Source organism: Prunus dulcis, chromosome 1 (genome assembly GCF_902201215.1).
Source record: "Prunus dulcis chromosome 1, ALMONDv2, whole genome shotgun sequence".
Taxonomy (NCBI): domain Eukaryota; kingdom Viridiplantae; phylum Streptophyta; class Magnoliopsida; order Rosales; family Rosaceae; genus Prunus; species Prunus dulcis.
In genome coordinates this window covers 44,870-60,250 of record NC_047650.1, presented here as the reverse complement: position 1 = coordinate 60,250, position 15,381 = coordinate 44,870, and the positions used below count along the sequence as shown (strand labels likewise).

The following is a 15,381-nucleotide window of genomic DNA, read 5'->3' as shown; positions in this document are numbered from 1 at the left end:
AAAATGCCCGCTTTTGAAATTCTTGCAAAACTATCCTCCATAAATACTTCATATTGCCACATATCACATTTATATCACATTTTTTCTTTCTAATGTATGCTACTCAATTTGAGAGAGGGGAGGGAGATTGCAGGCATGTAGGCCATTAACTCCGGCTTAGGGGAGTTGTTATGGCGTGGACACAACACAGGTATCACTTTGTTATTGGGTTGGGATGCCATATCAGAAACCACCCCATGAGAGAGTCTAATTTGCCCCTAAAAAATAGATCATTTGCATGACACATGATCATTTAAAACAGAAATATAGACAAACTTGATGGAAATGACCAGTAGTACAACGTGGGATCTAATTTAAGGACGGCAACAACTATTTTTAGAGATTATGGACGAAAATGTAACTTGAATTGTAGTTCAATGACCATTACTACAATTTAGCCATTATATTAAGCCTATCGCTTTTCAAGTAGACAACATGTCTATTTAGAGGGAATAATAAATTTTGCACACTTAAATACCTATTTTCTTGAAGAAGGAAAATGCTTACGCGACTATCAAAGCCTTTGCAAACTCCCTTAGAAATGGTCCACAGAGCAAATAATAGTTTTTTGCACCGGATGCAGACTGTCATCACTCTCATGCTATGCTCTCACACGTCCTTTACGCGTTTTGAAATTTAATCTTCTAGTTTGGGAAAAGATTCTAAGTTGAACAGGTATTAAAGATCGTGCAGACAGTGTTTCCGCGGGACCCGTGTTCCCCATGGCAACTAAACAACAAAAAAGGGGTACAATTCTCTACGAGAGTTCGCCCTATGATTCCATGGAGGAGAGTTTAGATCTCCTTTTTACCTTCCTTTCTCTCCCAGTTGACTAGATAGATATTACTTCTTAGTCTCACTTGTTAAATTTCAGAGAGAAGTTTAGGGCTCATTCTGTAAAGTTCGTTTGTATATTGTAGTATAATTTGAAATAATAATATGTGAGTTATTTTTATAAAAATGTTTTCCATGAGAATGAAAACAATTTTTTTCTATTTTCTACAAATATACACGAACTTGTTTTCATTTTATGAAAACATTCTAATTGTTATTTCTACAAATACTCACATATTATTATTTCAAATTATACTACAATATACGTTTTCATTGTTTTTGTTTTCTGAAGTTGTTTTTTAATTAATCTACCAGACGCATTTTCATTTCCTAAAAATGCAAATTCGTTTTCTTGTTTTCATTCTCTGAAAATATTCTAAGAAATCATTCTCCGAAACCTTACCAAACGGGCCCTTAGCGGTCCACTATTAGCAACATTGATATTGTCCTTAATTTAACTACCTATAAAACCTAATAAGTGTGTGTGTGTATGAGATTTTATCACAAAATGTCTCAGTGTTATTAAAAGTGGAACCATTTATTATAAGTTGTAATTTATCAAGTCAAAATTTCAATATAGAACTTTATATTCTTCCACATCACTCTCACATAACGATTCTATGCATTTCTGACTAAATTTGTAATTTTCCTTTTTGAGTCGACCCCTAAAACACACTTGCTGTTGCTGATCATAAAGAAAAGCTAAAATACTTGCTTAGCTATTTTTTTGTCTGATGCTGTTGCCTTTAGTTGAAAGGAACCACTAAGTTTGATGAATCCAGTTGAGATCATGCATGGCCAATTCTATAAGAAAAAAAAAGAGTTGACATCATTGATTGGGTACGGTACAAAAGAAAAGGAAAAAAAGTTGGGGGTCTATGTGATAAATAGAAAAATGGTAAATTACTCAAATAGTCTTTAAATTTATACTTGATTTACATTTTGGTCTCTCAACTAAATTATTCGTTTAAATAGTCTATCAACTTTATATTATTCGCTCTAGTGGTCATACCGTCTAATTTTTTGTTAAATTTAACTTAATTTTAAAGTAAATAATGACCAAATTGCCTTTATATTTAACGGAAATATTGACAGAATATAACGGTAGGACCAATGGAGGGAATAATATAGAGTTGATGGACTATTTGAACGAATAATTTAATTGAGGGACCAAAATATAAATTGAGTATAAGTTTAAAGACCATTTGAATAATTTACCCATAAAAAAATTTGTGTAAAACGGAATATCAAAATACTGTTTTCCGCTGGACCGACCTTCTTCAACACTTTACACATTGCAGTAGGGACTAGGGAGGAAGGAGGAAACGAAAGGAGAAAAATGCTCCCATTGTCCTCAAAACTTTTTCTCTCTCTAAATCTGTGAGACGTGCCAGCATGTCATGATTCATATCAACATATGACATAAATTTCAAATGTTCCCCATTTATTGTTATCTTATTCACACTGTAACCATTATTGCATATCTACGGCATAAACCCTAACTAAAATACTAAAACTGAAATTCAAATAAAATGTAAAGTCCAATAGAAAAAGGGACTTCTATAAACAGGGCATGGGGAGATGAGAATGGCACACAGTCCAAATCAAAATAAAATCTCTCTCATGAGACAGACTTAGACGACTCATGTGACTGACTGCCTGCCTGCCATTTGCGCCATCTGACCAATGTCTCGTCGTCCTCCTCCTCCGCATTCCTCCTCCTCTTTGCTGCTTGTTTTGTTGGTGTGGGCAGCCGCCGCCACTTCTAGTACTAGTAGTGGTGAAGGATCTTTGGGTGTGGTGAAAGTAGATCCAACCCTCAAGTTTGAGAACCCAAGGCTTCGCCAAGCCTACATTGCCCTCCAAGCTTGGAAGGCCGCCATCTTCTCGGACCCATTCAACTTCACCTCCAGCTGGAATAGCTCGGACGTGTGCTCCTACATGGGCGTATTCTGTGCTCCTAAGTCCACCGGTGCACATGGCCGTGTGGTCGCCGGCATCGACCTCAACCATGCTGACATTGCTGGCTATCTGCCTCCAGAGCTAGGCCTCCTCTCAGACCTGGCGCTCTTCCACCTCAACTCCAACCGCTTCTGCGGCGTCGTCCCTAGCAGTTTGCGGCTCATGAAGCTGCTCCATGAGCTCGACCTCAGCAACAACCGCTTTGTGGGAGACTTCCCCAAAGTAGTGTTCTCCTTGCCTTCCCTCAAGTACTTGGATCTCCGCTTCAACGAGTTCGAAGGCTCCGTTCCCTCCCAGCTCTTCGACAAGGATCTGGATGCCCTTTTCCTCAACGACAACAGGTTCCAATTTGGCATCCCTCCCAATCTCGGCAACTCTCCCGTTTCGGTTCTGGTGTTGGCCAACAACAATCTCGGGGGTTGCATTCCTGGTAGCATTGGTAACATGGCCAAGACGCTCAACGAGATCATCCTCTTGAATGACAATCTCACCGGCTGCTTGCCTCCCCAGATCGGCCTCCTCACCAATCTCACGGTGTTTGATGTCAGCTTCAACCGACTTCAAGGACCTCTTCCCTCCACCATCGGCAAAAACATGAAGAGCTTGGAGCAGCTGGACGTGGCCGGCAACAGACTCACGGGTGTCATCCCAGCCAGTATTTGCCAGCTACCTCGTCTGCACAACTTCACCTATTCCTTCAACTATTTCACCGGAGAGGCTCCTGCTTGTGCTGCTAACAAAAATAATATCAATGGTCGCAAGAACTGCATTCGTGGTAAGTTGGATCAGAGATCTGCAAGGGAATGTGCTTCGCCAGCTGCACGTCCCGTGGACTGCCGCAAGCTCCAATGCAGCAGCACTACTATTCCTGGAGGCGGAGGAGGCAGCGGCGGGGGTTCTAAGAGAAGGCCTCCTCGGGTTTCAACACCCTCAGCGCCGGTTGGGAATAAGCCGCCTGCTCAACGAAGGCCACCTCGGGTTTCAACACCCCCACCCCCGACTTCAGAGTCATCACCTTCCACTAGATCACATCCTCCTCCACCATCAAACCCTTCTTCTTCTTCTTCTTCTCCGCCTCTAGTACCTAATAGAGCACCTCCTCCTTCCAATTCCAATTCCCATTCCCCTACAAAGCCTCCGCCACCTACTCAAAGAGTTTCACCCAGGACGCATCTTCCACCTTCACCCCCTCCATCTAGTAGTCATCATCATTGGACTTTGACACCACCACCCCCACCTACCCAAAATGTGTCACCAACTACTCATCTAAGACCACCTCCGCCGCCGCTGCCCACGCACTACAACTCCTCTTCTTCCCCACCACCACCAGTACTTTACCATGCTTCACCACCTGATCACTCTAAACATGATCTAGTGCCGCCATCACCTCCAAATCATTACTCGTATGCTTCACCACCACCACCGCCGCAACTCTCGGCGCCGCCACCTCCACAGCATTCAGCCCATGTCCCACCTGCTCCGAGCTATCATACTTACACAAGTCCACCACCTCCACCTCCACCTTCATCACCATCTTCACCGCCACCTCCGCCACCACCACGATCGCCACCTCCACCTCCGCCACCACCACGATCGCCACCTGCACCTCCACCAACACATGAGCAGTATACAAAAGCACCACCTCCTTCCCCCGCACATAAGCATTATCCTTCAAAAGCTCCACCATCACCCACAAGTACAGGTGGAAGTCCCCCACATGATACGCCGTCAGCCCCCTCACCAAGTGAGCCATCTCATCCCTTACCTCCACTGCCGCCCACCGGTTGTGTGATTCCTGCATCACCATCACCACCACCCCCACCAAGCCATCATACCGTGCCATCACCCACATTTCAATTTGTACCCCCACCTTCATCAAGGCATCACCACTCACCTCCCGAACAACAGCATTGGCATCAACCACCACCATCATCGCATCAACAGTTTCCTCCCCCGTCCCCATTCGATAGCACACCGCTTCCACCAGTTATAGGAGTGTCATATGCGTCTCCTCCTCCCCCTGTAGTTCCCTACTACTAATTCAGTGATTTCTAGCGTATGTTTAAGAAGAATCGCAATTCTTTTGCTGCGAATGAGTAGACAACCACCCTGCATATATACAGTAGCAAGGATCAGTTCCGTATCTTTCGTGTGCGAATGTTGTTCTTCTCGTTTTTAAGATGCAGTTTATCCTCTAAGGGGTTGCTACCGTTGCTTCAATTTATAGCAATAATAGTTTCATTGCTGCTTGCCTATTCCTATCCATTTGTATTCTCATAAATTTATTTCATTCTCCGATACAGCCAAGCGGATGGATTTTCATTATGAATTAAAGTTTATTTTGTCACACACTATTGTTATGCATGTCTTGGTATCAATTAGCATACTTAAAACGGTTATAGTTGTATGACATGTTTACTTACCTTAGAACGGAAGGTAATGGGTACTGTAAATAGAGGAATGCTAGCAACTTTCTCTAACTTTTTCTTTTGGACCTTCTCCCTTCTCTTTATGACAAGTGTTATTTTCCATACACTTTAAACAATAACATTAATACATCACACAATTTAATTTTTACTTTCCAAGTTTACCCTTTTAAAATATATTGGCTTTTATATTTCCTTCAATTTATTCAAATTTTGTTATAACTTCTTTAGCACATTGTTAAAAAAAAGAAAAAAAGAAGAAAAAAAAGAAGAAAAACGTCATATTTTTTTAAAATAAAAATAAAATTTATTTTATGACATTGTTATCATCTTTATTTTGTTTTCCGCATTAAAATCCATAATCCAATACCTTAAAACCATGAATTAGACTGATTGATGAGAGAATAATTTATCCTATATCCATTCATTCTTCGTTTCTGACTTTCCCAATTCACGACTTCTAATTCCAAGTAAGAAAACATGACATTAGTTGGCATTGCCGAAATTAAAAATGCACCAACTTGTCCAAAGTCTATCCCACGTGGGCTTCTCTTAATAACCCTAATAACGACAGTAATTACTTGAAAAATAATAGCAAATATGACATGAATAGTAATTGCATATGTTACATGGAAGCTACACTCTGATCTTATTTATGTCAACAATATTGCGCACAATAACTAGAGTACTGCACCCATTACCTGTACTTCACCCCCAGTGAACTTCTGTATATGTGCACCTATATAAAGGGGTGGCACGAGGATTAACTAAAGTGAAAAATCTATTTCCTGGGTAACCAAAAAACAAAAACCATTACAAGACTCAATTAGCCCCAAACGACTTTCATCACAATGAAAGGCCACAAGACATAATCTATGAAGGACAACCACAAACGGTATCATCCAAAACGGATCACAATGCATGATATATCATCTTTACTCTTTCTTGCTAGTGCTTCAGTTGTTAGACGCTTTGCTGCTACTTGTGGATCTTTTATGGGTTTCACCAAATCTACTGCCTCTTGATTCTTCATAACCTGCCAACCAAAGCATACCACATATTGAACTACAAGGGAGTAACAAAAGAAAGAATCTTTGTCCCATTACAAGTCCAAACCATATCCAAAAGGATTGAGAACACATCTTGCATCCCCGGGCAACTTCTTATTAGACTCAACCACTACAACAAGACCACTGGCTCATATGTATAACTTTTGTTAGTGATAGAAAGTTACCAATATACCCATGACTCCTTAAACTAACAGCACCCAAATACAATAAAAAATAGTACTACTGTAATAGGAAAGTACTAATGACACTCATGTTTAGGTCGAACAGTAATGTTGTTGCAAATGTAACTCAGCCATTGATTTCCAAAAGACAAAATTGTTCGCTAACCAAAATATTGCTAGGGCCAATTTTTGGATATATCAGATGCAGAAAATTTTACAAGATTTTTGTAATTCCTAAAGCATCCGAATTTTGGGAATTCCCAAATATTCTTCAAATTTCATAGTTAGAAAATATTCATTTTTTTTTTTGTTTTTGTTTTTGTTTTTGTTTATTGTTTTTTCCTATTTTTATTGAGCACTCATACAATTACAAAGAATTAATAAAAATTCCAGCCTCTGACCAGAAGTGACAGACACTGCTGTCATAACAGGAAAGTAAAGTTCATCTTACTAGAAACAAGAAATTAAGAAAAAGGGAAAAAAAAATTAGAATAACCCTAATCATTCTGCATCAGCTTGTGGGATAATCCAGGTATTATCCTGGCAGACTTAACGTCTCAAGGGTTGTTTTGAAAGGTTATTGATGTAGTACAGCCCGTAGGTGTTAGATTAAGCACTCAAACAATAGAACATAGAAGAATATGAGAGATAGAGGAGATGAAAATATAGATCAAAGGGACGAAAGAAAGGACCGAAATCAGAGAACCGAGAAGGAAGAACAGAAATCACATAGTTTTAAGAGAAGGTTTACTCAATATCCAAATCTGAATTTTAAAGAACTACATGGGGGTATTTATAGCAAACTAAAACCTAGACATAATAGGATAAAAATCCCTTGCTTAAACAGAAATCATAACCCAAATAAAATAGGAAACTTAAAACTAAAAATCTGGAAATCTGGAAATCTGGAAAAGTAGAAATCCTACTAGAATTTGGAAAACTAGAGTATCTAGGAAACTAACAAATACATTAGAAAACTAATAAATTTAGGTCCTACATGTCTTGCATCATTCTCCTCCGCCGAAAAGAACTTGACTCTGACGAGTAAACAGCGACAAAATCAAAATCCCAAGGAAGTGTGAAGAGGCATGTGGCGTTCGGTAGTTCTTCAAGATCAGCATCATATTTGCCACCTTGAAACCATCCGTTCCGCAAGCATGGAACATTAGTCCTTGTAAGAATGGCAAATAGAGAGCTCTGCCTAGACCCATGACGAACATGATCGGACAACGAATGCAAGCGTGTGTGTGGGTGTGATAGACCCTGAATCCATTGTGTGCGTAAGTCATTACCAGAGTGCCTTGGTTCAGGAAAAACACCTGGCTGGGCGTGTCGGGCTATCTCAAAATCCAAGTGTTGGTGCATGAAGTTCGTGTCGTGTGGTCGGGGTAGGGACAAGAATGTTGTCGTCAACCAGAGGAGAACCCATTGTATGTTGGGTATAGTTGAGCTGCGGCATAGAACCAAAAGAAAAGATGGGCTCCAGTTGAGCCTTGGGCATGTCAATCGATAGTCCCGTTGACTGATTTGGAATACCTTGTGGCACGACCTTGAGTTTTTGGGCTTTTTGGGCCATTAGTGAATGTTTAAACAATATAACATAGAAGAATATAGGAGGCCGAGGAGACGAAAATATAGATCGAAGGGACGAAAATAAGGACCAAAATCAGAGAACCGAGAAGGAAGAACAGAAATCACATAGTTTTCAGAGAAGGTTTACTCAATGGGGGTATTTATAGTAAACTAAAACCTAGACATAATAGGATAAAAATCCCTTGCTTAAACAGAAATCCTAACCCAAATAAAATAGGAAACTTAAAACTAGAAATCTGGAAAAATAGGAAACTTAAAACTAGAAATCTGGAAAAATAGAAATCCTACTAGAATTTGGAAAACTAGAGAATCTAGGAAACTAACAAATATATTAGGAAACTAATAAATTTAGGTCCTATGCGTCCTGCATCATTCTCCTATGCTGAAAAGAACTCGACTCCGACAAGTAAACAACGACAAAATCAAAATCCCAAGGAAGTGTGAAGAGGCGTGTGGCGTTCTTTAGTTCTTCAAGATCGGCATCATATTTGCCACCTTGAAACCAGCCGTTCCGCAAGCCTGGAACATTAGTTCTTGTAAGAATGGCAAATAGAGAGCTCTGCCTAGACCCATGACGAACATGATTGGCCGACGAATGCAAGTGCATGTGTGGGTGTGATAGACCCTCAATCCATGGTGTTCATAAGTCGTCGCCAGAGTGCCTTGGTGCAGGAAAAACACCTAGCGTGTCATGTCGAGCTATCTCAAAATCAAAATGTCGGTGCATGAAGTTGTTCTTGTGTGGTCAGGGTGGTGGGGTAGGGACGGGAATGTTGTCGTCAACTAGAGGAGAACCCATCGGTGGATTGGGAAGAAGGCCACCTTCTGGCGGCGGCATAGATGAACTCGAGAGCACCACTGAGGTAGAAGAAGGCACAGTCGTTCCAAACCAAAAGTGATTGATAAGCATCTGAACGGAGTCTTGGAGTTTGTTGATGGCAAGGTCTGTTGTCGCACGACGTTTGTGAGCCTGCACCAACTCTTCTTTGAGGTCACTGCTGAGGTTTGAGAGTTGGGTTTCCATGCCCGCAATATCGGCAGAAACTTTGTCTTGGAACGCATGATATTGTTCCACAAGGCTGGCCACGGTTTGGGGTGCCATGGCAGAGATCAAACGCAAACAAAAGTGAGGGAAGGCTCTGATTACCAATTGATGTAGAACAACCCGTAGGTTTAGAGTAAACACTTAAACAATAGAACATAGAAGAATATAGGAGGTCGAGGAGACGAAAATATAGATCGAAGGGATGAAAGAAATGACCGAATCAGAGAACCAAGAAGGAAGAACAGAAATCACAGTTTTAAGAGAAGATTTACTCATTATCCAAAACTGAATTTTAAAGAACTACATTGGGGTATTTATAGTAAACTAAAACCTAGACATAATAGGATAAAAATCCTTTGCTTAAACAGAAATCCTAACCCAAATAGAATAGGAAACTTAAAACTAGAAATCTGGAAACCTGGAAAAGTAGAAATCCTACTAGAATTTGGAAAACTAGAGAATCTAGGAAACTAACAAATATATTAGGAAACTAATAAATTTAGGTCCTATGCGTCCTGCATCAGTTATGTTGGGCTATAGGTAACCTGAGAGAGAGATCACTAGTATGCATTACTCACAATGGAGTTTCTAAAACACCAAAACTCCTGTTCCACAACTTCTCTCATTGGTAGTGTATTTTCCTTTCTCCAGTTTGCCTTAAGGATCTCATCCAATCTTCGCTGGAGCCACCCAACTTCCATATTTACCTTTTGGAGATCACCTTTGTTTCTCTGATACTCCAAAAATCCACACGTCTGTATTGGATACTCAAATACTCCCTCAATACTTTTTGGATATGTGTCCGATAATTCAAATCCGTATCCATTGACTTTTGGATATCCGTATCAATCGACACACGTATCCTAAAGTCAACGTAATGATTAATTGCAATTTTGTCAGAAGAAGTTGGGTTTATTGTAATTTTAAGAACTAATTAGTCAATATAGGGGATCCTAAGTTTGATTCCTGAAATACAACGTCCCAATATTAAGTTGAACTGCACATGTTGGGCTCTAATGGAGGAGGAGGTGTTTAGAATATGAAATAATTGTCTGCCCATATCAAAATAGCCTAAGTGTTTGGGAATGATGGTAAACCAACAAACTTTATCCATATCAACTAATTTCAACCATTCAAGCAGGCACAAATCTAACGAAACAGAGCCTTTAGCTAATTCTTACCCTTCTCACTCCGAAAATTTATAGCATTATTGCTATAGGGCTTTAAATGCCTAAGGTGAGTTTTTTTTTTTTTTGGTTACATGGGGAGGAAAGAAACCCTTAGGTTTCGATCCTGGGTGCCAAGCAGTGGGGAAGGGGAGGGCCACAACCACTGTGGTAATCCCGCATTGGTAACGCCTAAGGTGTTTTGATACTACATGGTAATGGCATTATGTCCTCGCAAACAACACCTTGCTTGCATCTTAGACAGTCTAACTTATTTTTATAGAAAGAAAACAGAAAAATAACCTTAGAAACTGCTGTATCCCAGTCCCATTCAGCAAGAAGGACAATCTTTCAAATCCTCAATATGTGACACCTACAAGGATGCCTAAAATCTAATCATATTCCATAAAAAAAATCCACCCCCACCCCACTTTTTACCTTCACAGATGCTGCTATTTCTCTCCAACTAGACCACCCAAAAAAATAGTCAAAACTCTACAATCTCATGAAACCTTTGCATCGTTCCCTCCACCAAAAGAGCAAAAGGTCCCAATAAATAGTAATGTACATGCACGGAGGAACCACCCAACACAATTTTGCTTCACAGAAAAGCTTGAATCATTAATTCAAAGCTATAGGAAAATCAAGAAAAGGTTATGCATTTTATTTGCATATGTTATAAATAAAAAATTCTGCCTATCTTTTGCCTAGTGCTAATAAGTTAATTACACATTTTCCATGTTTACTACAAATTCAATTCATTTTTTCACTGAAGCTTTTTCCTCCCTTTGACTGAGCAATTAATAATCTAGCATCGAGTCAATATAATCACAACCACCAAAAAAGATTATTAGACACTATTTGGCACATGGTAAGGAAAAATTATAAGATGAGTAAGAGTCACAGGGTCTCATTTATAAGATAATCTCATTTCACATGCAATTGAAAAGTGGAAAAAATGCTAATCAAAATACAAATATTCTACATTCAATTTTTTTTTTCAATAGAATCCAAAAAATTTAAGCCTAAACATTCCATTATCTTGCTAAATTGTCAAATATATGATCTAGGCCATAAAGATACGATAGAGAGGGAAAGAAGACCATTTATTAATTACCAACTGACCTTCCATAATCCGTCACTTGCTAATATAACAAATTCAATAGTGGAGCCTACGGGCACATGTCTTACATCAGGCTCTGAACTCAAATGTGCTTTAAGGCTTTGATCCCCAAAAGCACGTGCAACTGCAAGTTGACCATTAACTCTAGGTACATCTCCTGAAAGAGAATATTAATCTAAGTAAGGAAAGAAAAAAAAATTAAAAAAATCTAATTATATGCTCAAGAGCAAAAGAAAAATTATACAAGTGGTAAGAAATTAAGAATCCCACTATAATTATATACTGATATATAAACAAGCTCGGTAATAAGGTTAAATGAATTAAATTAAATATCTTTACCCGGAAGAGTAGTCACAAAACCACCCTGCTTCTCAATCCTTCTTCGCTCACTGTGTGGCTCATGGTCCACAGTAAGTTGGGTTGCAGAACCCCTCTCACACACAACAGCTCTTGAGTCACCAACATTTGCCACCCATAAGTCTTTGCCGTCAATGACTATTGCAGTTACTGCAGTCGACCCACCTGGCCCTAATTGCATGGAATGATCTAAAATAAACTTATCTGTGGAGCAGTAAGCATTCCTTATTGCTGTCTCGGGGTCTTTCCAGAAACTGGGCTGTATCATATGCATAAAAGAAGAAAAAAAACAAATTGACCAAATAAAGTGATTTGAGAGCATCAACAGTTACAGCTTTCAATACAAATGTACTGACCAGATAAGGAAAGAACTACTGAGGCTTGTAATTGACTTAATATAAGTAGTCACTGGGCAACGAGAAACCTAAAGTTGGTATGAATATTTGAGTACAAATATTGCATGGACAAGGACAGAGAATGGGCTAAATCCTATCTTGGTTACAATTCAGATTACAATTTCAGTTCAAATAAAGAAATCATGATTGTACGGGGAAGATAACCAACTAAGTATGCTACCAGTAATGACATTCTTAGTACTACCGTAAGCGTTATAGTTGAAAAACAAAAACAACAGAAAGATAAATCAAATTATTAGGAAAGCAGCAAAACTCTTTTTCTTTTTCTTTTGTCTGTTATTTGTGCACGTACACAAGAATATGGAATGGGTGGGAAGGTATACCTCTTCAATTATGTTGTTGAAAAGGTTTTCTTTCAAATAAGTAGGGACGCGATCGCCTAAATGACCATCGAAGATAGCAAACAATCCAAGGACGTGGTTTTTTCTTTTTCTGTACTCAGCAACATGGTAGTCCTCCATATCATGACCAGATTTTCCTTGGACTAAATGGAACCCATGGGCCACTCTGATAGAAGAGGACTTGCTTCTCCCTTTTCCTGAGTCTGAAGACGATGAATTAAGGCATGTAGCATTCTGCAATGCCAATTAAACAAATTATGATGATAAGCCTAAATTGATCACAGTAATACCAAACTAATGGGGGCTTTCTACTTCTCGCTCGGCATGGTTGATTAGCTCTCAATCTTTTAGGAATCAGGATGGTGGAAATATCTCTGGATATGGGATTTGTAAGTACAATAGTTATAGCCCATAGTATGAATAAACAATAGTTATAGCCCATAGTATGAATAAACAATAGTTATAGAATTAAGGCATGTAGCATTCTGCAAGCCAAATTGGACAGAAGGGAAGCTTAGGGCTTAGCATAGATTGCAATTGTAAAACCCCAGTAATTAATAAACGCACTCCGGGGCAGGGTATGGATAAGCCAGCAGCTGTAATTAAAATTGAATTCAAGGAGACAAAGAATTCTAAGTTAAAGTGAAGTTGAGATCGAAAGTAAACATCCAGAAGTAGTTGTACGTAAAATAATAGAAACAATTCTCAACAATCAAAATCAAGTAGAGAGAGAGAGAGAGAGAGAGAGAGAGACCTTTATCTTGTCAAGGAAGCTGGTTCCTCTAGTGATGCGGGAAGCTGAAGCTTCTGTTTCTTCTGACTTCTTACTCATTTCTCAGACAATCATAGAAAGATAAGAGGTTCTTGCTTCTATATCACAACAGATTTCTCAGAGAGGAGTCAATCGATATTGGATTGTTCACGAAATTCAGGAATTGATTACTAATTACTACTTTTCTCTTGGAAGGCGAAGAAGAAGAATACGATGGATAACTGTCGTAAGCACGAATAAGTGACACAAGCACACGCGTATTTGGAATTTTCCAAATATTTCATAATACTACCCTGTCTGACTTGAGAAGGCGTTGAAATTAAATGAAGAGTTGAATGTAGCATAAGATATTGACCTATTCTTCCGCGTGGGCTCCACATCAAACCGAATCCACCCACAACCCATCAGTTTTTGTTTTGCACCCGGGCCTGCTCTTGCTCTGCTTGTGCCTTTGCTTCTTCCCGACACTCCAACTGAATATTTGAATGGATTTTCAGTCGTTTTATCCCCAAGTATAATCCTAATTGAATTTAACTCTCTGAACTAAAAAGTCAGCTAATTTAGCACTTAAATTTATTAAAACAGCCAATTTAGTCATATCGTTAAATTTTTTGAATATCATCTACTTTTTCATCTAAAAATCATGTGTCTTTCAGGTGACTTACTATTTAATTTAGGCTTATTTACTGTTTCACGTCCTGAAACGGATGCTTGGTCTCACTTTAGTCATCTAAATTGAAATTTTCTTACTTAATCCCCTGAATCTTTAAAAATTGCTAAAATTTTATCACTTGACCACTTTCGTCCATTTCCATCCACAAAATTGTTAAGTGTGCTGACGTGACATGGACATTTTAGTAATTTTAGCTCATTATCTTCTCTCTCCCTCTATCCCTCTGCCTCTCTCTCTCCTCTCCCATCGCACCCCAACCCCACCCCCTCCTCCCTCTTATCTCTTCTCTTTTCTCCCAGTCTCTTTCTCCTCACCCCTCCCCTCCCTAGACCCAACCCCCCAACGCATCTCCAACGCATCCCAACCCCTCCCCTCCATTTGCATCTCTCTTCTCTCACCTCCATTTCACCCCACCCATCCTTCCAAAGATAGAAGATGGGGAGTGATTATTGAGATGTTTTTTTTAAATTTTTTTTTTTTTTTGAGTGGTGGTGATTTGGGTGTGTTGAGTAATTTCATGGAGGGTTGGATTTTGGTATGGTGAGGGGAAGGGAGAGAAGAGAGAGGTAGTGAGGAGAAAGAGGCATAGAGGAGAGAGAATAGTGGAGAGGGAGGAAGGGCGAGGGGGACGAAGTGAGAGTGGGGTGCGATGGAGGTTGGGTTCGAGAGTGGAGAGAAGAGAGAACTAGAGGGAGAGAGGAGAGAGAGAAGATAAGTAAAATTACTAGAATGCTCGTGCCACATGAGCATACTTAACGATTTTGTGGATGGAAGTAGGGATGGCAACGAACCAGGTAGGGGCCGGGTATAACAATACCATCCCCGTCCCCGCTCTCCATCCCCGAACCAATCCCTGTTTAATAGGTTTCAGGGAATCCCCATCCCTGTTCCCGTCGGGGGACCATCCCCCATACCGGCCCCGAATCTCCGATGTTTTTTGCACAAAAAATATTTATCATATATTTTAACATTAAGTTTCATATTAAATTATCATTCAACACATCCAAATTAACTATAAAGTTCAACTCAACTATTCAAAATCACATCAATATGAAATTATAGAAAAGATTAGGAAGAATTAGGAGAGAGAGGTTAACTTAGGGTTAAACATAAATATTATAATTAAATATTTATTTATTTAAATATAAACATATATATTTTCGAGTCGGATTCGGGAATGGGGACGCCAATACCATCCCCTCCCCATACCCGTCGGGGATTTTTTAAGTTCGAGAATCCCCATACACGATAACCATTTGACCCCGAAATCTCCCCCCATTAGGGTCAAGAACTCGACGGGGACCCGCCCTAGAGGGATTTTTGCCATCTCTAGATGGAAGTAGTAAAGTGAGAACATTTCAGCAATTTTTAGAGATTCAAAGGATTAAGTGAGAAAATTTTAG

At 39.5% G+C, this 15,381-nt stretch overlaps 2 protein-coding genes and 1 long non-coding RNA gene across 3 annotated transcripts; 1 reads left to right on the top strand and 2 right to left on the bottom strand.

The window, feature by feature from the left end:
- The first annotated feature begins 2,416 nt into the window (after window positions 1–2,416).
- Window positions 2,417–5,182, top strand: LOC117615119 (leucine-rich repeat extensin-like protein 2). The gene has a single exon (XM_034344124.1). The coding sequence runs from the start codon at window positions 2,560–2,562 to the stop codon at window positions 4,873–4,875; it is 2,316 nt and encodes a 771-aa protein (XP_034200015.1). The 5' UTR covers window positions 2,417–2,559; the 3' UTR covers window positions 4,876–5,182.
- Window positions 5,183–5,840: 658 nt separating this feature from the next.
- LOC117629010 (probable protein phosphatase 2C 44) lies at window positions 5,841–13,702 on the bottom strand. The gene is made up of 5 exons (XM_034361545.1): window positions 13,288–13,702; window positions 12,516–12,767; window positions 11,759–12,035; window positions 11,422–11,576; window positions 5,841–6,297 (listed from the first exon to the last, which is right to left on the bottom strand). The coding sequence occupies exons 1-5, from the start codon at window positions 13,363–13,365 to the stop codon at window positions 6,160–6,162; spliced, it is 900 nt and encodes a 299-aa protein (XP_034217436.1). The 5' UTR covers window positions 13,366–13,702; the 3' UTR covers window positions 5,841–6,159.
- On the bottom strand, window positions 7,491–11,413 carry LOC117629020. Its single transcript, XR_004586029.1, has 2 exons — window positions 9,549–11,413; window positions 7,491–8,321 (listed from the first exon to the last, which is right to left on the bottom strand). It is a non-coding gene; the product is annotated as an uncharacterized LOC117629020 (long non-coding RNA).
- Window positions 13,703–15,381: the final 1,679 nt, after the last annotated feature.